This window comes from Hemitrygon akajei, chromosome 9 (assembly GCF_048418815.1).
Source record: "Hemitrygon akajei chromosome 9, sHemAka1.3, whole genome shotgun sequence".
Taxonomy (NCBI): Eukaryota; Metazoa; Chordata; class Chondrichthyes; order Myliobatiformes; family Dasyatidae; genus Hemitrygon; species Hemitrygon akajei.
Genome location: NC_133132.1, coordinates 70265083 through 70289536, shown reverse-complemented (window position 1 = coordinate 70289536; position 24454 = coordinate 70265083). Strand labels below are relative to the sequence as shown.

General features: G+C 40.2%; 1 protein-coding gene across 5 annotated transcripts in view; it reads right to left on the bottom strand.

Moving 5' to 3' along the window:
- LOC140733225 (phosphofurin acidic cluster sorting protein 1-like) overlaps positions 1 to 22691 on the bottom strand; it is a 279192-nt gene extending 256501 nt beyond the window's left edge. For all 5 annotated transcript variants that reach the window (XM_073056265.1, XM_073056267.1, XM_073056266.1 and 2 more), the window contains exon 1: positions 22534 to 22691. In XM_073056265.1, the coding sequence (XP_072912366.1) occupies positions 22534 to 22658 (125 nt within the window). In that variant the 5' untranslated portion in view covers positions 22659 to 22691. The remainder of the gene's footprint in view (positions 1 to 22533) is intronic.
- Positions 22692 to 24454: the final 1763 nt, after the last annotated feature.

Below are 24454 nucleotides of genomic sequence, written 5' to 3'. Positions count from 1 at the left end.
AGGCCATAGTGTCCACGTGGCTCAACCAGGATAACTTGTTGGTGTTACTTACTCAGAGAAAGTTAAAGTTCTAAACCACCTCCACATCGACACCATTGAATTCCTGCCTCATTTCCTTTCCCACACTAAAACCTGCTTTTCCATTACTCCATTTCACATTTCTAAGCTCCCTTTTGTAACTTGACTTTTCACTTGGTGTATAGAATCATCTGACTGCATCCTGTTATTACTGTACCTGCCTCAATTACTTTCTCTGGCAGCTCATTCCATATAGATACCACCCCTTGTGTAAAAAATTTCCCCTCATTTTTATCTTAAATCTTTCTCCTCTCACCCCAGGAAAAAGACAGTGCATACACTCCCCCTATGCCCCTCATTTTATAAACCTCTGTAAGATCACTTCTCAGTCTTCTATACACTAAGGAATAAAATCCTAGCTTGTATAACCTCTCTCTATAATTCAGTCCCTCCAGTATGGAAAGAGTTCAAAATCTGGGCCTCTGTACCTCTCTCTGCAACTGGATCCTTGATGTTTTCTCATTGGGAGACTACAGACAGTGCAGATCAGAAATATAACATCTCCTTGATGACAGTCACTCCAAGTATGTGTTGTCAGCCCACTACTCTATTTTCTCTATCCTCAAGACTGTGTGGCTAGGCACTCCTCAAATGTCACCTATAAGTTTGCCAATGACACAACTGCTGTTGGTTGAATCTCAGATGATGACGAGGAGGCACACAGGAGTGAGATAGGTCAGCTCGTTAAGTACAGCAACATTATACTTAACGGCAATAAGATCAAAGAATTGATTGTGGACTTCAGGAAGGGGAAGTCAGAACACACACTAGTTGTCATCAAGGAATCAGCTATGGAAAAGGTGAGAAGCTTCTTCAAGTTCCTGTGTGTCAACATCTCCTAGGATCTCATCTTGGGCCAACATGTTGATGCAATCATGAAGAAAGTGTGCAGGCAGCTGTACTTCATTAGGAGTTTGAGGAGATTTGGTATGTCACCAAAGACTAGCAAATTTCTAGATGTATAGTAGAGAGCATTCTGGCAGGTTGCATCACTGGCTGGTATGGAAGCTCCAATGACCAGGATTGAATGGAGCTGCAGAAATTTGAAACTGAATGGATATCAAGAAGGCAGCATCAATCATTAAAGACCCCACACCATCCAGGATATGCCATCTTCTCATTACTTCCATCAAAAGGAGGTACTGGAGCCTGAGGACACACATTCAATTTTTAGGAACAGGTTCTTCCCTTCCACAATCAGTTCCAACAGTCCATGAACCATGAACACTACCTCACTATTTTGCACTACTACACAATAAATTACACAGCATATGTCAGTCATTACAAAACAGTTCTGATTCTGAGTGAAGTTTTTTTCTTTTTTCTTTCCAGTGTAATGACATCTTTCCTACAGCACGGCCATCAAAACTGAAAACAATACCTCAAGCGTAGCCTCTGTACAACCACACCATGCCCTCTCAACTTTTATAATCAATACTCTGAGTTACAAAGAGCAGCATGCCAAAAGCCTTCTTTTACACTCCAGCACTTCACTACACGACAACACTTCTCAGAGCCATGTAATTAACTGTGACAGTCCCAATTTGACTTTCCAAAATGTAACATCTTACACTTATCTGAAGTGTAAACACCACTATTGTGTAACATGAGTTAGACTGAACATCAGAGCAGATCCTCTAAATGCAACTACATAAGGAAATTCCATGGTATATCAAGATGCTTGCTTACATGAGGAAGGGAATAATGAGCAAAAGAGAGGCAAACTGATCTGGGGGCCCCTCACACTCTCAAAGCAGATTTTGATTGTAACTGTAACCATCTGGGAAGGGAAAGCAATGACAAACTATATAACGACAAAATTTTTCATTTGTGACAGGATTCACCTTTGAAATCATTGGAATAAAAAGAGTAGGAACGTTGGCTAATTTTATTAATCAGTCAAAGCCACACGCAGGAGTAAATGTCACTCCACTCTTGAAGAAAGGGGAGAGTAAGGAGGAGGAAACTATAGGCCAATTAGTCTGACCTCAGTGGTTAGGAAGATGTTGGAGGCAATTGTTAAGGATATGGCTTTGGGGTACTTGGAGGCACATGATAAAATAGGCCATAGTCAGCATGGTTTCCTTAAGGGAAACTCTTAACTGACAAATCTGTTGGAATTCTTTGAAGAAATAACAAGCAGGCTAGACAAAGGAGAATCAGTGGATATTGTGTATTTGGATTTTCGGAACACATGAGGCTGCTTAACAAGTTACATGGTATTAAGGAAAGTTTCTAGCAGGGATAAAGCGGTGGCTAATTGGCAGGAGGCGAAGTGTGGGAATAAAGGGAGACTTTTCTGGATGGCTGCCAGTGACTAGTGGTGTTCCACAGGGGTCTGTGTTGGGACCAATTCTTTTTACGTTATACAGTATGTCAATGATTTATATGATTGAATTGATGGCTTTGTTGCAAAGTTCACAGACGATATGAAGATAGGTGGAGGGGCAGGTAGTTTTGTAGAAGTAGAGGCTACAGAAGGACTTAGACAGATTAGGACAATGGGCAAATAAATTGCAAATGGAATACAGTATCAGGAAGCATATGGTCATGCACTTAGGTAGAAGAAATAAAAGGGTTGACTATTTTCAAAATGGAGAGAAAACTCAAAAAAAACTGAGGAGCAAAGGGACTTGAGAGTCCTTGTGCAGGATACCCTAAAGGTTAATTTGCAGGTTGAGTCTGTGGTAAGGAAGACAAATGCGATGTTAGCATTCATTTCAAGAGAATATAAAAGCAAGGATGTAAGGTTGAAACTTTATAAAGCACTGGTGAGGCCTCACTTGGAGTATTGCGAGCAGGTTTGGGCCTCTTTCTTAGAAAGGATGTGCTGAAACCAGAAAAGGTTCAAAGAAGGTTCACAAAAACGATTCCAAGATTGAATGCTTGTCATATGAAGAGCGTCTGATGGCTCTGGCCCTATATTCACTAGAATTCAGAAGATTGAAGGGTGACCTCATTGAAATCTATCACTTGGTGAAACGACTTGATAGAGTGGATGTGGAGAGGATGTTTCCTATGGCAGAAGTCTAAGATCAGAGGACAGTGCTTCAGAATAGAGGGGTGTCCTTTTAGAACAGAGATCAGGAGGAATTTCTTTAGCCAGGAAGTGGTGAATTTGTAGAATTCTTTGCCATAGGCAGCTATGGAGGCCAAGTCTTTATGTATATTTAAGGCAGAGGTTGATATATTCTTGATTGGTCAGGACATGAAGGGATATGGAAAGATGGCTGAGAGGAAAATTAGATTAGGCATGATAAAAAGGTACAGAAGCCTAAAAGCTCACATCACTGTGCTCAAGGATAGCTTCTATCACGCCATTATAAGACTATTAAATGGTTCCCTAGTACAGTAAGATGGATTCCTGATCTCACAATGTACTTTGTTATGGCCTTGCACCTAATTCTCTGCCTGTACACCACCTTCTCCATAACAGAAGCACTTTATTCTGCATTCTGTTATTGTTTTCCTTTATACTATATCTACGCACTGATGTAATGAATTGATTTGTATGAACAGCATGCAAGACAAGTTTTCACTGTACGTCATAAGATGTAACAATAATAATAAACCAATAACTGATTTAGTCTGCAAACTAGAAGCCAAAAAAGAAAATAAATACCTCAAAAATAAATGCACTGCAGTGAGAAAGAAACAGATAAAAGAGACCACTATATTTCAGAATATATTTTCCAAGATATTGCCAATTTCCTGAGGCTGGGACTTATGGTATAGTACACACTGCACAATAATAAATACTCACTGCACCACCAGGAAAGTAGTGCTGATAATTACCACACTCCTGGAAGAGTGGTATTGAGCTAGCAATACACTGAAAGAGAGGCAGTACTAAAGAAAAGCTCCAGTGGCAATGCTCTGCTGTGGCAAAGTTGCATAAAAGGGGGATAGTAATGTGGAAAATGTATTTTCAGTCAAATGGTAGTACTGGGAGAATACGCATAACAGAGAGGCCATATTGAGGGAGTACAACACTCTTGGATGTTACTACTAAGTGTTAGCACTGAAGGATATTCCAATGTAGAAAAAACATTTTGGAGGGTGTTTTATGGGCAGTATCTTCAGGAATTGTTGGCTTTTTCATGTGTTTAAACCAAGACCTATCTACTATATCAGTGAATGGAAAAAATCTAATAGCTCAATTTTGAAAAGAAGGGAATTTTCCCCTGTGTCTTGGATAATACTTATCCATTAATCAATATTGCTAAAAGACAGATTAAATACTCATCATCACATTGCTTTCAGGGATCTTACTACATAGAAATTGGCTCTGGTGTTTCTTGTTTTATGACAGAAACTATATTTCATTGGCTATAAAGTGCTTTGGGACATCCAGAGGTCATGAAAGATTCTCTATTAATGGAAGGCTTTTTGTTTTTTGGCAGTATTCTCAAAATAGCCTGCCAATACTCACCTCTTGGGCTCACACACAATGAATACCTGGTTAGGCAGAGTATTGCAGGAACTTGTGAAATTTTAGGCCAGTAATGGGAGATGCAGTGATGTCAGGGAGACACTACCAAAAGAAAAACCATTAAGGTCAATTTATCCAATATCAAGTAAATATGAGGAGGTAATTCTGACACACACTGTCAGCACCCTGCTGTGCAAGCTTCACAATGAAGCATAAAATATCGGTTCAAGAAAGTTCATTTATTTTACAATGACAGTTGGCGTCATTACATTGCTAGTATAAGTCAGCTGCTGCATTGTCTAACACCTTTAGATCACTAAAAATAAATTGAGATAAAACCCTGAACTACCTACTCAGATCTGAGAGCAGAATGAAATACCCAACATTCATGTTGTTCTTCCCCAGAATCAGACTCAGAATCAAATTTATTATCTCTGTCTTATGTTGTGTGAACCTTGTTGTTCTGCAGTAGTACAGTGCAAGAAACAGAAAATTACTGTAAATTACAAAATATATAGTGTGCAAAAAACGATTTAGTTGGGTTCATGGACCACTTAGAAATCTGACATCAGAGGAGAAGTAGTTATTCTTAAATCATGAGCTTGGGTCTTTAGGTTCCTGTTCCTCCTCCCCAATTGCAGTACTGGGAATAGGGGATTGCCTTATTGGTCCAATACCAGGCAATGACATCAAAGGCTGTCAAGTTCTTCAGCTATGAGTCACATCTCAATATACTTAAGCCTATTCTTTGCTGCACCTTTTGCAGATTCTATTCACCATCACCTGAATCCACTAACCTGGCAAGTTCACAATACCTCAATGGTTCAATTTTAAACTGCATGTCCATGGCCTCATCCCTCCCTATCTCTGTAACCTATTCCATCTCAACAAACCTTAAACTTCCCCTTATATCCCAGCTCTATATCAAGTAGCAGTCACTTATCCAAATTTAGTGGCTTGGTGGGAAATGCACCAGAATGTCATAACTGCATTGGAAGTGATTAATTATCAAAGATCCCCACAATCTGGGCCATACAATCTTTTCAGAGCTACCATCAGCTGGAAGTACAGAAACTTGAAGTCCCACACCACTAGATTCAAGACAGTTTCAACTATACCGTTCTTGAACCAACCAGGAAAACCTTAATCACTTTAGTTAGCAACTCAATGACCACTTTGATCACTTTATCCTAAAATGGACTTTTTTTGTGACTTTATCTTCTGTTCTAATTCTGTTCATTCTTGTAAAAGTTATGGATTTCTTATGAATGATGTTTATATGCTGCAAATAAGCTTTGCACTACATCTGCACATAAATGTGCATATGAAAATAAACTCAACTTTGACTTTAAGTTGCAAATTATCATTGCAGTTAAAATGCTTGTAATGAGGATTGTGGATGCAGAACAAAATTGATGAAAGATAAAGTAACAATACTAAAGAGTTGAAAGAAATTACAAGGATGTAAATTATGTGGATAAACTGGGGAAGCTTAGAACTGAAGATGTTGCAAGGGTGTTTGATAGGGATGTTTAAATCAAATTTTGACTTTAAAATATGAATCCTGAAACAGGAATCTTGATAATTACTTTCTCCCCACAAATGCCACTTAATGTGTGGAGTTCTTCCAACACATTATTGCTCAAGATTCCAGCACCTGCATTGTTTTGTGCCTCCAGTTTTACTCATGACTGAGACAGACAGTCAATAGACAGAAACTATCAAAAATGTGGGTCAACGGATAAAGCTAACTGTCAAAAAGAAAAGTGCTTTTTATCCTGTGAGTGGTCTCCAATGCACTGCCAGGGATAGTAGGTGCAGCAGATCAAAAGGAACTGGGCTGGGAGGGCAGGGGATTGGAACTAGCTGGACTGATTTTACATAGTGCCAGTGCAGACTTGCCAGAGGGCAGGACCAGAGGGGATTCCAAAGGGACAATGTTAGACCACTGGAATGACTGTACCAAGGGAGTGCTGCACTGTGAGCATGGATAGTACTGTCATAAAGGCAGATAATACTCTGCTGAAGATTGTTAGAGGGAAAGCATTGTCCTCAAACCCCACCACCACCATCTGATTTCTGACTCTTAATCTTTCATCTTACCAGTTTATAAAATAATCACAACATTAAGGCAAAGTTTAAAATGCTGGTTAATTATATCTGAATTCCTGATTACTGGCTACTACAATGGACAACTGTGGACTAGATGGGAAACAACCTTCCTTGTACCAAGCAATCCTTCCTACCAACTGTTTTATGTAAAATTTCAAAACACAAAATAGGCTGGTTGAATCTCTAAGAATCATTGCCACAGTCCAAAACCCCACAGATCCCTTTATTTATTAGTGTTTTAGCACAATTCTGTAATTTAGAATATGAAATATTGAGTTTTAAATAAATCCTTTGTGAAAAAAATCCTAAATACTAGCACCATGCTGATCTAGATTTTCAAACAATTCCACATGTTAACTCAAGCCAGAGAAGCAAGTGAATGGATGCCAGATGTCTAACTGGGAGAATGGGGAGCTGGGTGGGAGTAGTAGAGCAGATGCGATGTGCCTTCCATACAGTTCTCATTTATCTCTTGGCAGAGAGTCAGACTCTGAATCCATTCATCCTCGAAGCATCCAAGGATAGAATCTACAAGGGAAGCAGGTGTGTCATCGCAATGCACATAATCTTATGATAGCTCCACATTTCTGTTTATTTGCCAAGCCCTCCAATCTCCATCCGTTTCCTTTTCAATCTTTAGTTAATTCTGACAATGTGCCTTCAAGTTTAAAAGTCCTTTGGGCTCAATTCTAAAAACAAGATTTAAGCCAACAATACATTCCATTCAATTATTTCAAATTTCTATCTTTTCCATTTACAGTATAACAGTGCATAAAAATATCATTATTGTGGGGGGGGGGGGGGTCAGAGATCCTGCACTAACTGAGTCTTTCTTTGCACATCTGCAATCTGTGTACAAGATCATGTAGTTAATTAAACCACTGGTAAGAGTGTATCTAATAAAGCTTGTTAACCTGAATCTATAGTAACTCTTTTGGATCATTTGCTGGATTTACAACAAATTGATCAATTAGTCCTGTATTAACCCGTGTTTATGCACTTTCTCTGATCCAATCAGATTCACTTTTCCCTCAATATTAATATTATTATTCCCTCAATATTAATATTATTTGCTACAACCACTTAATTGAACACAGAGATATACATTCTCAACACAATGAAGGAGTTCATTCTCATTTTCATATGTTACATTCGAAGCCTCTTTTTAATAATAAACATCTTTTCTTCATCTATCCTAGCATATCACTTACATTTTCTTCCAGGGGACCACAGTATGTAAATGTCCTAGGTGTATCACACTTCTGGATTTTGTTTGTAATTTCTCCCTCAGTCCTTTAAAATGCAGATCAAAACTGTGTAAACTACTCTATACTACAGTTTAAACACAGGTTTCAATTGTACTCCTCTAGAAATTAAGAGTTTTCCTCTTAATTTTTGTTACTACTTTTAATGTTTAACGTCTCAGAATATCTCAGTGCTTCACTATTCTTCTCTTTTTGGACTTTTATTCATTCTCATTGGCAAAGCTCATATGGCTTAACCTATATTCTGCATTTTGTTTTAGTACCTGAATATTCTTATATATGGAATGATCTTCCTGCATGACTTGCAAAACAAACTTTTTTCACTATATCTTGGTACATGAGTGGCATGTGGCCAAGTGGTTAAGGCACTGGACTTGCGATTTGAAGGTCGTGAGTTCAAGCCGAGGCATTGTGTTGTGTCCTTGAGCAAGGCACTTAACCACACATTGCTCTTCACCACACAGCTGAAACTGGGTACCGGCAAAACGCTGGGGGTTAACCTCGCAATAGACTGGCATCCTATCCGGGGGGGGGGAGAGTCTCATACTCTCAGTCACTTCACGCCACAGAAACCGGCATAAACACCTGCCTGATATAAGGCTCGGGACAGCCTTTAACTTTAACTTGGGACATGAGACAATGACAAACAATTCCAGTTCCTAATGCCATTGTGAATATGGAGCAATCCTGAAATCTTGTGTTTCTTATGGTGAAGGTTCTCCCACATCATGTTTAGAAAGGGAATTCCATGATTTAGGGCTTGCAATGATGAAGGACAGAATGAACCTGCTTGAAGTGATGATGGTCACATGTACTTGTTGCCCTTATCCTTTAGATCAGCGATATCATTCTATGTCATTCTACTGCCTTCAGAAACATCTCAAGTTTCTTTGGGGATAGTGAATAACCTTATAATAGCTTTGGAGATAGTCCAAAAGAGATTTACCAGTACTAATTCCTGGGATGTCCTATCTAGGGAGACTAGATATTTGGACCTATATTCCTCTGAATTTAGAAAGGAGTGTCCTCATTCAAAAATATAAGATCTTAAGAGGGCTTGACAGGGTAAACATTGAAATGTTTCCGTTAATGAGAGAGTCATGAACAAAGGAACATAGCTTCAAAATAAGGCTGGCCATTTAAAATAGGTGTTTGGAAATCTCTTCTCTCAGAGATTGGTAAATCTCTGGAATTCTCTGTTCACAAGGATGTTGAAGACCAGATCATATGAAGGTGGAAATAGACAAATATCAAGGAAATAAAGGCAATGGAGAACTAGCCTGGGAGTTGAGACAAGCACGATCATACTGAATGGCAGGGCATGCTTGAGGGACCTACTGGCCAACTCCTGCTAGAATTTTGTGTTACGATTTGCAGAAATTGTTGGATACAAATCCCTCATGGGCATCACCTGGCAATGGCAACCTGACAATCTATTTTGCACCACTGAATGTTCTTGGCAGATGGCAAATAGACTGACATTTGCTTTCACCAGTTTTGCATCCACATGTAGAACAAATTTATCTCAACAGGAGCTTTTCTTGTGGTATGGCATAATGCATAAAATTGAAACATGCAAATCAAAAACATTTAATGTGATTGCTAAGACTTATGGGTAAAGAAACAAACTGAAGTCAGAATCAATGGCTGTATACTTCAAGTATATACTACTCTTCTTCTGACAGCATTGGTAAAGGAGAGCACAAAGGGTAAATGACACTTAGATCTTAAGTACAGTGGATTCGTTAACTGTAATACATTGGGATGAATACATTTTGGTCCATTTAAATGGCTACCCCAATTAATCGTAGAAATAGTCAAAAGGATATATAAAAAAAGATAAACTACCATTTAACTGAGTAACGAATTATGTATTTAAATGAAATACAGCACAAATTAGAACACTACAGAACTATGAAACTATGTATTAGTTATTAATGGTTTTTGACAGAGGAATTAATCCAGTGTACACTGCCACGTTCTTTTGATTGACCATAAATGAACAAAATCAGCGCAGACACCCAACACAGATAACAGGCTGCCTTCATGCAATACTATCGAAGATTTTATCCTCCAAATCTTCATTTTCATTGTAACATTCAAAATGACTGTCAATACCTTCAAATTCTTTATAGTTCCTGACTTATTGAAGTAGTGAAATCATTTCATTTTCACTCCCAGCCATTTCTGGCATTTCCAAGCCTGAATACCTGAAACTACAGTGAGCAAAATAGTTCTGAGTTATCCTACTGCTTATTTCTTGCTAACTATCAGTGACAAAAATCACTACCTTTTGAACACAAACACACACTTGTGACACTACTTAAAAACTCCAAACTCAGTTTAATGACCACACAAGTGTACACAATTGACGCTACTTAGTTAGTTAGTTAGAAATGTGTTTGCCTGGTTAGAAACTGTTCAGCAACAGCCTCCTGTCCCAATTAAGCAGCATAGTGTCCCAAATAAACAAAGGGAAGCTATTTTCTCAATTAGATTTTGTCCTTTAAGAGTTGTCCCAAATAAGCCAATGTCCCAATTAACCACTGGCCCAATTTACCATGAAAAACTTTCAAATACTTAAAAAAACTTTTATTTTAAACCAAATGTTTGCAACTCCATTGTAACCGATAATTGGAAAAGTTCACCAAGTGGCAAAGTTAAGGTGACATTTTACAATTTGTTAGTTTGAAGATAATTGCTGTAATGTGTGATATAATTATGGGCAAGTGCCTGGAATGTATTCAATGATTTTAGTGATACTAATTCATGCCCCTGTCACAGCTTGCAAAGACTGCAAGACACCAACTGAGACAAATCCAACAAATCTTTCTGACTGTCCTCCAATCATCACAACCAAAAAGCAAAATTTCCAGTTGAAAACAATGTAGCTCAATTGTCTTACAGTCAATAAAAACACTTATACATTTCTCAGAATCTTAGTTCTTGCATCCCAGTATTTTTTTCAAAGTCCACATGCCCCAACGTGTCACACTTCTATGGTAAGAATTATCAGATGAACAAAACAAGTTTCTAGGATCAATTGTTTAATTTTATAGTCATACAGCACAAAAACAAACCCTCCAACCACCTCTTCCCCCCCATCCCATCTGTGGTGACCTTAAGACTAATCCCATCTACCTCCATATGGTCCGTATCTGTCCATTCCTTGTCTGTTCATCTGCCTATCCAAATGACTCTTAAATGTTGCTACTGTATCTGCTTCCATTTCCTCCCTAGCATGTTCCAGGTACCTACCACTTTTTGTGTAAAAGAACTGACCTCGATCTTCTTTAAACATTTCCCCTCTTGCCTTAAAGCTAAGCCCTTTAGCATTTGATATTTACACCCTCGAGAAAAAGACTCTGATTATCTACCCTATCTCCTCCTCTAATATTTTATATACAGTAGATTCCGGTTAATTGGGGCACATTGGGACCAGTACATTTTGGCCCAGTTAAGCAGCTGCTCCAATCAGTCAAAGTTTCATGAAAATAGTTAAAAAGGTAAAAAAAAAAACAAGCTACTGTTTAACTGAGTCACAAATTATGTACTTAAATGAAATACAGGACAAATTAGAGCACCAGCAATGCCACTACAGTGCTATAAAACCGTGTATTAGTTCCTAACAGTTACCAAAGGAGGAATTCATCCAGTATACTCTACTGTGTTCTTTTGATTGACTGTAAATGAAAAAAGTCAGCGTAGACACCTAGGGACTACCTTCATACAATGCTTTTGATGCACATACTCCAAATCTTCATTTTCATTGTAACATTCAAGATGAATGTCAATATCTCAAAATTCTTCATAGTTCCTAACTTGTTAAGAGTAGTGAAATTGTTTAATCTTTAATCACAGCCTTTTCTGGCATCTCCAAGCCTGAATGCTTGAAACCATAGTGAACAAAACGGTTCAAAATTGCCTTACTGCTTATTTCTCCCCAACTATCAGTGACAAAAATCACTGCTTTTTGAACACAAACACACGCAACTGACGCTATTTAAAAATTGTTTGCTCTAATCACAGTTTAGTGTCTTATGACCACAGAAGTTTAGATGACTGATACTAGTTAGAAACAGTTTTTAACAGTTTCCTATCTCAATTAAATGTCTTAAATAAACAAAGGGAATCCTGACTATTTTCTTGAATAATTCTTGTTCATTAAGAGCTGTCCCAAATAAGCAGATGCACCAATTAACCAATTGGCCCAATTCACTGGAATCCACTGAATTTCTATCAGGTTGTCCCTCAGCCTTCAATGCTGCACAGGAAAAAATTCCCAGTTCGTCCAACCTCTCCTATAATACTCTCTAATCTAGGCAATATCCTACTGAATATCTCATGCACCCTCTCTAAAACTTCCACATCTTTCTTGTAACATAGCAAACAGAACTATAAACAATGCTCCATATGTGGCCTTACTGAAGTTTTACATCACTCCCTGACTTTTATGCTCATCATTCCAACTGATGAAGCAAGTATGCCATACACCTTCTTTACCAACCTATCGACCACCAAATACCATCTATTCCACTTACCAGAAACTGGTCCACAGACTTGCATACCTTGGCAATTCATGTGCTCTTTTGGAAATGTCAATGCTGAGAGAGCCCTTTCTCCACCACTTTTCAAGCAATGCGCTCCAGATTCCAACTACTCTCTCAATTAAAAAGTTTTTCCCTCAGGTCCCCTCTAAACCTATTATCCTATATCCTATACCTGTGCCCTCTACTTTTAGATTCTGCTATTGAGTAAATTTCTTGCTATCTATTCTACCTATGCATCTCATGCTTTTGTACACCTCAATCAGGTCCCGTCGCAGTCTCTTCCACTCTCAGGAAAACAAACAAAGTCTGTGCAGTCTCACCTTGTAACTGAAACTCCAGCAGCAGAGCACAGTGACTGGAGTGTATACTGTCTATGAAAGGAGAATCTGCATACAGAGTATTAGAGAACAGAATGAAGTGGACAAATGGATTAAGTTTACTATGACCTAAGTTCAATTGCATTCCATGTTTTCTTCATACTCCATATTATAAACCCACAGATAATTAGAGCTCTACTGCCTGTGTCTTAACTTGCACCATTTCATTCATTTGTTGTTCTCTTTGCCTGTTGAACAATGCTTTGACTTTAAAATTCGTTTCTTTCTTTCCAAATGTCTGAACATAGAATACAGAACAGTACAGCACTGGGCAGGCCATCTGGCCCACAATGTTGTGCTAATTGTGATGCCAATTTATACTAAATGTCCTCCTTCTGTATATCATCCAGTTCCTTAGTGTTGTTATAGTCGGAGGTGGTAGTGCAGATAAGCTCCCACTCACTATCTATGAAATGCTCCCAATGAAGTGCCTCAACCACGATCAGCTCCTGACCTTCACATGTGGCTTAGCTTCTAAGCCCGACAGAACCGTTTCTATTGACAGAAGGGGAAAAGGCAAGTTACTGCCACCTTAAAACCAGTCACTTCGGGCAAATGGGGCTCATCAGCTGCAAATGGCAGCTCATCTAGGAGAAGGAAAACGCTGATCTCAAACCTCAGCTGCCTTGCGGCTATACCCACTCATGGGGAAAGCTTCAGGAGTAAACCCTGGGGAAAAATCCGGAGTTGAAGTCCCTAAGACAGTCCTGTGCTAAGTTCAACACTGAATAGAAATTGGTGCCACTGGTGTCAAACTGTTTCAGGCTCTGCCGTTCCTTCGGATTCATCAGCTGCGTGGACGGGATGAGCCTACTACATGAGCAACAGCTTGTTGTCCGTATGGTACTACCCTGACATGTATACTGGCTTGCTTACCACATGACCAGCAGGGATACAACATCCATGGTTGACCCACACCAATGGTGGGCCTCAAGTCAATAACATCCATACCCCTCCATTCCCTTCATATTCATGTGCCATATAATGTGTCTGCATACTATATCTTCCCTGATTTCCATGATATGCAGAACGTATGTAACCAGACTGCACCAACACCAGCTCTCTGCATCCACACTATTACATGAAGAAGAAGAAGGCCCTTAACTCCGAGTGGAGTCATCGGGACACTGTCGTGATGGCGCTTTTTTTTAGCAGGCTTTCTTGCTTTTACGTGGCCGAGTTGCTAGCTCGACGCTCAACCCAGCACGGATGGAAAGCTTGCAAGGGGACCGGCTGGATTCAAACTCAGGAGCCTTCGCTCAGAAGTCCGACACTGATGCCACTAGCCAGCTACACTATTACATGCACTCCTCTTAATCTGCCCTCCTGAACATTTCTACATTTAATTCCTCCTCCTCTGGCAGCCACGACTTCCAGCTTCAGCATTGATTTTCTTATCCTAAACTCTCTCTCCTCCATTAAAGATACTTCTTAAAATCTTTGATTTTCAGCTCCAATACTTCCTTATAAGGTTTGGTTTTAATATTTTTGCTTGATAACTAAAATTTTTGTTCAATCTCTACATGTTTTTGCACCTGTAATGAAAGGTTATAGATTTAATCATAGATCAAAAATCAGTACAGAAAACCATTTAGCTCCCTGAATCTTCACAACAATTTCAACAATCCAACTGATCATATTCTCTTCTGTTCATTCCCATTGCCTAGCAAGTTTTGAATCTTCAAGTACTTAACCAAATTCCTTTAGAAGGCCTTTTTCAAATCAGGTAACAACTTCCTGCATTACAGAACATTCAGATTTAGATTAGCTTTATATGTAAAAACATATAGTGAATTGCATCATTTCGCATCTAATGACCAGCACAGTCCAACAATGTGATGTGTAGCCTGCGACGATGTGATGTGTAGCCCGCAAGTGTTGCTATGCTTCCAGTGGCAACATAACATGCCCACAACTTACTAACCCTGGGAGGAAAGTGGAACACCTGAAGGAAATGCACATGGCCACAGAAAGAACGTACAAGCTCCTCAGAGATAACAGCAGAAATTGAATGTAGATTGCTGGCACTGTAAAGTATTACATTAACCCTACACTACCAAGTTCTGACTGCTCACTCCATAAAAAAAATGTCTACTGGCTCCTTTGCCAATTACTTTAAACTTATCCCCTATTTATAAGCAGTTTTCTGCATTGGTTTGATCTGAACTCTAATTATTGTAAAAGTCTCTATCAAATCTCCTTACAGCCTCCTCAGCTCTGAAGAAAACAAACCAGTCCAAATAAGTGCAAATCCTCACCTTTAAAACAACCAAAGTAAATCAGTTCCTTCCTCCAAAAGGCTGGGCATTCATCTTAAAGTACAGATATAACTTCTCTCTCAATAAACAAAGTAATAATGTGAAATCAGTTTGTTCCCAGTGTATGTGAGTGTGCAGCAATTATCTGGCAATGTCACTCAAGTTTAAGGACAAAGATTTAAGAAAAATAAATTGTGCCTGGAAGTAATATGGGTAACAATATAAGGGTGAGTAAATCAGAAGCAAATTTATTACCACTGACATATGACAAGAAATGTGTTGTCTGGCAGCAGAAGTATAGTGTAATGACATAAAATTACTATAAATGATAAAAATAAACAATGCAAAAAGAAAAGGTAGAGTGAGATAGTACCATTGGGTTTATGGACCATTCAGAAAGCTGTTGGCAAAGGGGAAGAAGCTGTTTCTAAATCATTGAGTGTTGAGTTTCCTGCACCTCCTCCCTGATAGAAGTCCTGGACCGTGAGGATCCTAAGAGATGAATTATAGGGTTAACATAAGAATATAAGTAAGTGGTAGCGTGAGTAGGCTATCCAACCTTTCGAGCCTGCTCTGCATTAAGTCATTTACTTCAGTGCCATTTTCATGCATTACCTCCATATCCCTTGATTTCCTTAAAATCCAGAAATTTACCAGTCTGTGAATTGAACTACATCTCTACAACCCTCTATATTAAGGAATTATAATGGTTCTCCATAATTGATTGAAGAAGTTTATTTGTAATCCTAAATAACCCCTCAGTCAGAGAAAACACCTTCTCTGCATCTAGCCCTGTCAACCCCTTAAAGGATTTTGTATGTTTCAACAAAATCTCTCTTCAAACTCTTGAAAAAAAAATTCAACTTATAATGACCTTAGCCACAGGTGAGGTGCCGGAGGATTGGTGGATAGCTAATGTTGTTTCCTAGTTCAACAAAGGCTCTAAGAATATACTAGAAAATTATAGGTCGGTAAGAAAAATTCTGAGATGACATAGACAGTAAATGGCAGGGATCTTAGAACCACTGACATACAGAACAAGCTTTGAGTACAAGTTTCACAGCTTCCTGAAAGCAATGACATGAATAGATAGGGTTGTGAAAAAGACATTTGTTATGCTTGCCCTCATAAGCCAATATCGGGTAGCACAGCAGTTAGTTCAATGCTGTACCACGCCCAATACCCACCACTGTCTTAATGAATTTATGTGTTGTAAAACTAGAGGACACCAGAATTACATTAAAATGGAATCTGGACAGTAAATCTTTGGACAATAAGTCTTTACTTGGATAGTAAAGATATAGAGGACAAATAGGATGAGAATAGATAGGCATCATTGGAGGCACTTACATGGTGAGCCAAAGGGCTCATTCTATGCTGCACACTTCTAACTTCTAAGGTTCTAAGTTTTTTTTCGTCTTCTTCCCAGTTCTGCTAAAAGGTCTCCAACCTGAAATGTGAACTCTGTCACTCAGATGCAGCCTGACCTGTGGAATATTTCCAATAGTTTCTGTTTTTATTTTAGAATTTCAACATCTAGTGTTTTGTATGATCACTTGATAGCCAAATAGATTGCTTAATTCTATCGATAAGTAGGTTGAATAGATCTTCACTGTAGCAATACCTGCATATTAGTGTACAATGACTCCAAGTAGTAGGGAAATATTTAAAATGCCAAGTATCAACCAAAAGCGTAAATTAGTTTGCTTTTCCAGAGAATTGATTCTCCTTCAGAAGGAAAATAACTTGAATCTTTAAACCACTTCTAACAAAGAGAAAGCTTGAACAGTCTGTAACTGTGTTACACTTTTTTCCTGCTTGTTGTCACTGTCTGGGGAAACTTTCTGAGACAGGATACTGATCAGAACCAGTAAAGTTCCTGTTTATAATCCACAAGCCTGACGAAAAGGGGATCATCAGTAGATAATCTTCATATCCTACCATGCATAACTCCTTACATTTACTGCACATGTGAAGTAAATGCACTGAATCCAATCTGCAAATGTAGTATTATGCTCAGACCCAAGACATTATATACACTGAAGATGGAAACAAGATGGAATCTCCTTCTTATGTACACACTGACCAATCATTAGATCTTTAATATTAACATTAACAATGCTTCTCTCCACAGATGCTATCTGACTGCCGTTTGCAGCATTTTCTGTTATTTCAGACTTTCAGCACCTGCAGTTTTTTGATTGCCATTAAGTACTGTTCACTCACATTGAGAAATTAAGCACTCATTCAGAACAATAACACAAGAGGAAACAATACCTTATAGCCAAGGATAAGGTAAATGAAAATGATATTTCAATAAATGCACCGAGCCATGAAATAGCTTTCATACCTTGATAATAATTAACCTTGGGGAATTTTTGGGGCACGAGTTATATTCACAAAAAAGAAGATTGCTACTTTGCCCAGCTCCAATAGTTGGATTATTAAACCATTGTATAAATCACACAATACTATTAAATTATGTGAACTTCAACACTCTAAGCACAATCAATTAAACTGTTACAAGAACAATGTGTATAAAAAATTTTGAAACTAAACCAAAAGAAATAGACGATCATATTACCGATAGGTCATGAGTGAAACAAAGCTCGTACAATAAATGCCACCTCCAGGGAGATAATACTTCCACAACTGTCCCTTCTGACACAAGAAACAACAATGTAGTTCTGAGTAAATTAAAAGCTGTCATTTCAGAATTGGTTCAATGTAAAATGAAGCAAGTGTCTACTGGACTCCCTGTACAGATTCTAGTAGGAGCTTAAACGAATATTAATTGAATTATGAGAATTATAAATCCTTATAAACAATGTTGGGAACTACAACTATTAAACTTGATTGTGGCAATGTTAGCGATTCATTATAACTGCCACACCCAATTTGTAATAGATGCCAACATTGCTGAAAGTTCTGTTGATAATCAATAACAACACAGCATACAGACAGACACAGCTCCATATATGCTGATGGAAACCCTACACAATTACACTAATGTAGTTATTTAATAGCCTATCACATTTGGAAACACAAACCAATCAAAAACTTTCAAAAGGCATGTCCCAACACTGAAATATTCCAAATGACGCAATTTGGAGAGCATGTTTTGGAGAAGAGAAAGCATTGTATATTTGTCCCATTTTCCCTGAGGAAACAGTTATTACACTGCCTGACTTGTGGGTCCCAAACACACAGATTACTAATCGTAAAACAAAACCTTTTAAAAGTAATGATCCACCTACACAAGCAGTTGAGGTGACAGCTGAACCTCAGCACGTCCATCTCCCTCAACCTGTCCAGATCCTATCATGTGATTCTCATGACAGAAGATTAAAGAGAGAAGGCAAGGTTTTCATTGCAGAGAACTGGACACCAAACGTTGGCAGCAGAGATGAAAGTGGAACAACAGTGAGTGACAGCCAGCAGACAAAGAAATGTGTTAGTGAGACAGACCTAGGATCAGAAACACCAACCAGACAGAAAGACAATGACAAAGAAACGGGGAGATACACAAGAATGCCAAAAGAAGAGATAAAAAAGGCTTCAGCTTTAACCCCTGATACACTACAAAAGCCTGGGCCAAAGTTAGAATCTTTAAGTTAAAATCTAGTCCCATCTGCTATGTTCCTGCCGCAACATTAACAGCAGTGATTCATAGTCACGACAATATTCTCACTGAAAGCTAGAGGGGCCAGATGACATTACTGGCACCATGACATAATTTCACCATCCGCTCTTAAATCCTGCACCAGTTACTTTTTTCTCATTGAGGCCATGTCATCTTTTATATATTTAACCCACTCTAAATGACTATGACTTGAAGCCTTAAAACACTCATACTACTCATACATGTTACTACTCATACATGTACTACTCATACATGTTAGCCTCACACTAAAGATCCACAAAACATTCTCATTCCTCAACACACAGGAGAGAATATAGCATGTGGCTCAAGCTTGTTCTAACAATGACTTACGGAGTGTCTGAATGGGGAGAATGATGACTTTGTAGATAGAATTAGGAATAGAATTAGTGCTTATAGCCTACCAAGCTAAAGGCATGGTCACTGATGGATAACAAGGTCCAGTGGCACAAATGCAGCTCAGTGAAGTGCTGAAATCTCCAAAGGATCTAGAATTGGAGCAGGGAAGCCATTGGGAATCTGAAGAGAAGTTAGATTAGATTCCTGCTGGACCAGAAACTAGCAAGCACAGAAGAATGGCAGTACAGGTGATCTGGCAGAATTTCAGATGAGCTCAAGTTTATGAAAGGTTAAAATTGGGAGGCGAGCCATGAGTGCAGGTCAGGCAGGTTTGGGGATAACTACATACTGAGTGATGTTTATCAGCAGAGGCAGGGGATATGGCCAGGAATACGTGAAAATAAGTGATCTTTGTGATGAAGCAGTTAAGCTCAGGGACATTACCTTGCACCCTTTCCATAGCCCTGCAAATTCTTTCCAGTCTGTTCTGAACACCTGAACTGAATCTGCTTCTACTGTCAATCCTGGCAGTACATTTCAAACTCTAACCACTTGTTGCCTAAATAAATTCCTCCTGACATGCAAGAAAATAGGAGAAGGCCACTCAGCCCCTCAAGTCTACCTGGCCAGTCGATACAACCATGGCTGACGTACACTGGCTTCCTCTTCTGTGCCTGTTCCCCAGAATCATCAATTAATTCACCTATCAAATATTTATTTATCTCCACCTCACATGCAACGATCTAGCCTCCAGCTATCCTTGGAGGCAGAAAATTCAATTGATTCACTACCCTTTGAGACAATTGAGATTTTTTTGACAACCACTTTCATCTTATCATTAAGCATTTAGTTTTATTGTTACAGCTTGGATTCAGTTTTTCTTAGAGAAACAAGAGACTGTCGATGTTAGAATTCAGAGCAACACACAAAGCACTGGATGAACTTGGCAGATCTGGTAGCATTTATAGAGAAAAATGGACAGTCAACGTTTTGGGACAGATCAGTTTTTCTTGATCTATTCTGCCTAAACTTTTCATGACCAAATATTTCTATCAAATCCCCCCCCACAAATCCAGATCCCACAGACTTTCCACATATCTAACCTTCTTAGCATTTTATTAAATCCTTTCTGCATCCTTTCCCTTTTTTTCTAATGTGACACCCAGAACTGGGCACAATATTCCAGTTGTGGTTTCTTATTCCTATGCTCCATGCCCCTATTGAAAAAGGCCAGAGTCCTGCATGCTTTTTTTCAACCACTCGGAGCCCCTTCAGAACACCTCAAATGAAGGGTCTCAGATCTGAAACTTTAATACTGTTCCTCTCTCCACAGATGCTATTTGATCTGCTGACTATTTCCAGCTGTTTCCAATTTTGCATCAGTTTTCCAGAAGAGTTTTTTATAATTTGCAATCAGAAATACGTATATAAAACTGGAAGACTTTAACAGGACCCTGATTTGGATTGGCACCTATTTTTCTTTGTTCCCCAATGAGTGTGAGAGAGCGAAGCAGATGAAAGGCTCAATTTTAAAGCTGCATAACTGGAAATCCAGTTACTCACACTATATCAGACATAGTTAAGCACTAAGTGGTAAAAGATAACCAGAATGAAAGACACACAAGTGGATACAGTGAGCTTTACACAACACAACACAAATCGCATACAGAGAGGAAGGATTGGATAAACAAGCAAAGAACCACAAACACACATCCAGGCAGAGACAGAGATTGATGGTAAACAGGCAAATATACAAACAGTTGAACACTTAAACAAACATTGTCAAATATTTGATATGGTCATCCAGACTATAATTGAGTGGCTCAAATATACAAAATAGCAAATACACAATGAATGTTGAATGCAAAACTGTCACTGATAACAATAATAATGCAGCTTTAAGAACAACACTGTATTTTACAGAAACATCCAGCACAAACTTTCACGTGTTATGGGCTATGAAAAAAATTGGAAAGATAAATACAGAAAACAATAAGGTATGATGAAAAAATAGCAAGTGAGAGAGCAACAATACACTAACAAATACCCTGAGCCATAAACTTTCACAGTAAATAGCAACTGGTTTCTAGAACTCTTGTCAACAGTTGCAATCTAATATGCAACAGGCTGATAGTGTGAAACACAGACTGGCTGACTAACAAGGTGAGATTGGAGGAAAGGATACATTTCACTAGGGAGGAAGAAAGATTTAGGAGCAAAGATGGTGATCTGTCAGTGAGGCACATCTAGGGGAGTAAAGGACACAGGTAACAAGTGAAGCATTTAGGGGACAAGGACAGCACACTCTATTAGGGTAGTTTGAAGGAAGATCCAAAGGGGAGATAGAGTCCAATCTGGAAGAACACTACCAAAATACACATGCTAGTGGGGGTGGGGGGTTCACAGTGCAGGGGGATATGTCAGCAAGATAGTGAATGCAGTCCGGGGAGAGTAGTGATGGGGGAAGGAAATGCCAGGATCTTTGAGGATGCAGGAAGACATGAGCTCAGCAGATGGGTGCAAGAAAACAAGTTAGGCATTGGGCATGGAAGACAGGTTGTCCTGCAGAAGAGTCCCAGTGAGTGTCCACAGCCTCGGTGGGTCAGAATTGGACTGGTGCCACATAGTCTATGAGGACAATGTACGGAGGGTAGAGAGGTCAATAATAGATCGCCCAGGGTGGATGTGTGAGTAGGTAAGGACGGTACAGTACTATAGTTTGGGGCACAGAGGGAAGGCACCCATAATTGTTGACGGGACTGGACTCAGCCTGTGCTTCCCATACGCACAGAGCTCACCATCTGGGCTGGACATTGTGCGATGTGGACATCCGTGGGGTTTTGGGAAGGAGACATGAGAGTCTGAGGAATCGGTGACGGTCGACATCAGGATACGTGGGACTGGGGATCGGAGGCGTGGGTTCAAAATTGGGAAGTTAAAGGGATCAGGGAACTGAGGAACACAGATCGGAGGTTGTAGGAATTGGAGGATATAGTGGTTTGGGAAACGTGGCGAACAGGAATCGGAGGGTAGTAATTGAGGGTATGTAGGAGTTGAAAGGTTGGATATCGGAATGGGGGGGGGTGAGAACGGAAGGATGTGGGAATTGGGAATGGGAAATGGAGAGACCCTTGTCGGCTATGGACATCGGGTTGTGGAGATCAGCGTTTAGGATGTCCGGGGTGTAGGTCAGTGAGCGGTGGTGGCGGAAGGTGTGTGGTGGGGGTCGGAGGTTGGAGTGGGGGGCGGTCGGGTAGATGTGGGGGTCCCCGGTGAGGATCTCCGGGTGTTTTAGGATCGGGGATAGGAGACGTAGGAACCAGAAAGACGCAGGATGGGTGTCGGGTTGGTGTGGGGGTCGAGGGTGGAGGTCCTGGATGGGGGCGTTATGGCTCGGGCTCACAGAGACCAGGGGCTGGGGCGGTCACAGAGGATCTCCTCCCGCCCCCTCCCTCACTGACCTGGGCACGCAGCTCGGCGACGACCTATCCACCTCCCAGGTGGCAAAAAGGTTCATGGGCACGGGTTTGGGCAGCGCGGTGCCCGGGACGAGCGCCACCCGCCCTCGCTCCGCCATCATCAGCATCGCGGCTCGTCCGCGCGCTCCCGCTCCCCCCTCGGGCACCCGCCCAGGCGCAACAGGCCGCGGCGTCCGTCACTGCGCCTGCGCCGCCGCGCGAGCTCAACTGTCCGAGCACGAGCTTGTGTGAGGGAGAGAGAGAGGGGAGGAATGAGGGAACAGCCAGCGAGGGGAAGGAGAGGAGGGAAATGAGTGAAATTAGGATGGAAAGGACGAATAAACGGAGTGAAGAGATGGAGGAAGGGATGAACAGAGAACGAGCGAGACAATGACAGCTGTTTGGAAATTGAAGAACCTTGAGAGCGAGTGAAGAAGATGAGGTGACGGAGGGAGAAAATATGCGGGAATGAGGGAAGAGAGAAAGTACAAATAGAGGGTTATGGAAGAGGTGGAAATAGCAAAAGGGAAGTGGAAAGATGAGTTTGTACAAAGATGAGGAGGAGTAAAGGGGTAAGGAGAGAAAAAGCCCAGAGAGAAAGTAGGGACAATGAAGATGAATATTTGTAAGGTAGAGGAAAGAGTGAGAGAGAAAGATGTGAATGAGAGGAAAATAGGATTGAGCAGGAGTAAGGGTGAGGGAGGGAGAGAAAGCTGCTGACCAGGGGAAAACAGTGGGCATGGGGAGAGGGAAGTAGGAGGAGATAGAGGGCAAAGATGGACAGTAAGAAAGGATATGTTGAGAGAGGGAGGTAGCAGAAATAGGGAGGGTAGAGATGAACACACACAAAATGCTGGAGGCACTCAGCAATCCAGACAGCATCTATGGGAGAGTACCGACGATGTTTCAGGCTGAGACCCTTCAGCAGGACTCTTGAGTTCCTCCAGCATTTTGTGTGTATTGCTTGGATTTCTAGCATCTGCAGATTTTCTCTTGTTTGTGAAGGTAGAGAGGTAGTGTGTTGGAGATGGAGAGAATGAGGGTAGAATAATAGTGTGTGTTAGAGCGCAGGGGGAAAGTAAAATTGTGAGTTAGAATGAGGAGGTAAAAAAGGGGTAAAAATGTGAGGTTACCCAGGGAAGAGGTTGGAGGGAAGGTGACTGGCAGATGGAAAAGAGGGCGAAAGGAACAATGAGTGTGCAATTGAAGGAAGAGGGAGGAAGAAGTGTAGTTTAATGTTGAGGGATGAGATTATGTGGGGATGGAGGTGAGAGGGCAGCCTCCCACAAAGATACCCCAGTAAATTGCCAGGGTGGTTCCACCAGATGAAATCCATTATCAAGCCAATTTGTGGATAACTTATTTCCACTTCAGTTCTGTGGGATATGACATACTTGGTGAGGGTGTGCAACCAGTGGAACAAGAGAAGTTTGGTAGGGTGTGTGAAAGTTATTTGCGAATTTTTACACTCACTCTACTGCCTGTATCAAACAGAGCCAAGGTTCCTGGAACCAGGTTCTCCTCCATTTTGAGCATTTGTGGACCCAGATTCTTTTGAGTTTGATGAGTATGTTCCATTTTCTCATGAACGCTTTGAGAGCATTGTTGTTTCCTCTGTCCCGGAAATTCTCATGTGTTAATAGAGTTCAGAATTTTTCAGCTATTTTGTGCCAGACAGGTGAATGATATAGCCTGCCCATCAGAGGTGGCTGTGTGTAACTGGAGGGGTGTTGGCTTGTGAGAGGTTTGGGTTTACTTATCCTGCCAGGTAGTATTAGTGGTGTTTCTACAGTGGTTTCAAGAGCCTGCTATATGCAGTCCCTGCATCCATTGTGCACAGGAGAAGGAGGATTATTGTTGCCTATTAGGCCATGAGCTTAGTGCCAGGTTTGAGGTACTGGGTATCAAATATTATTTTTCAAGT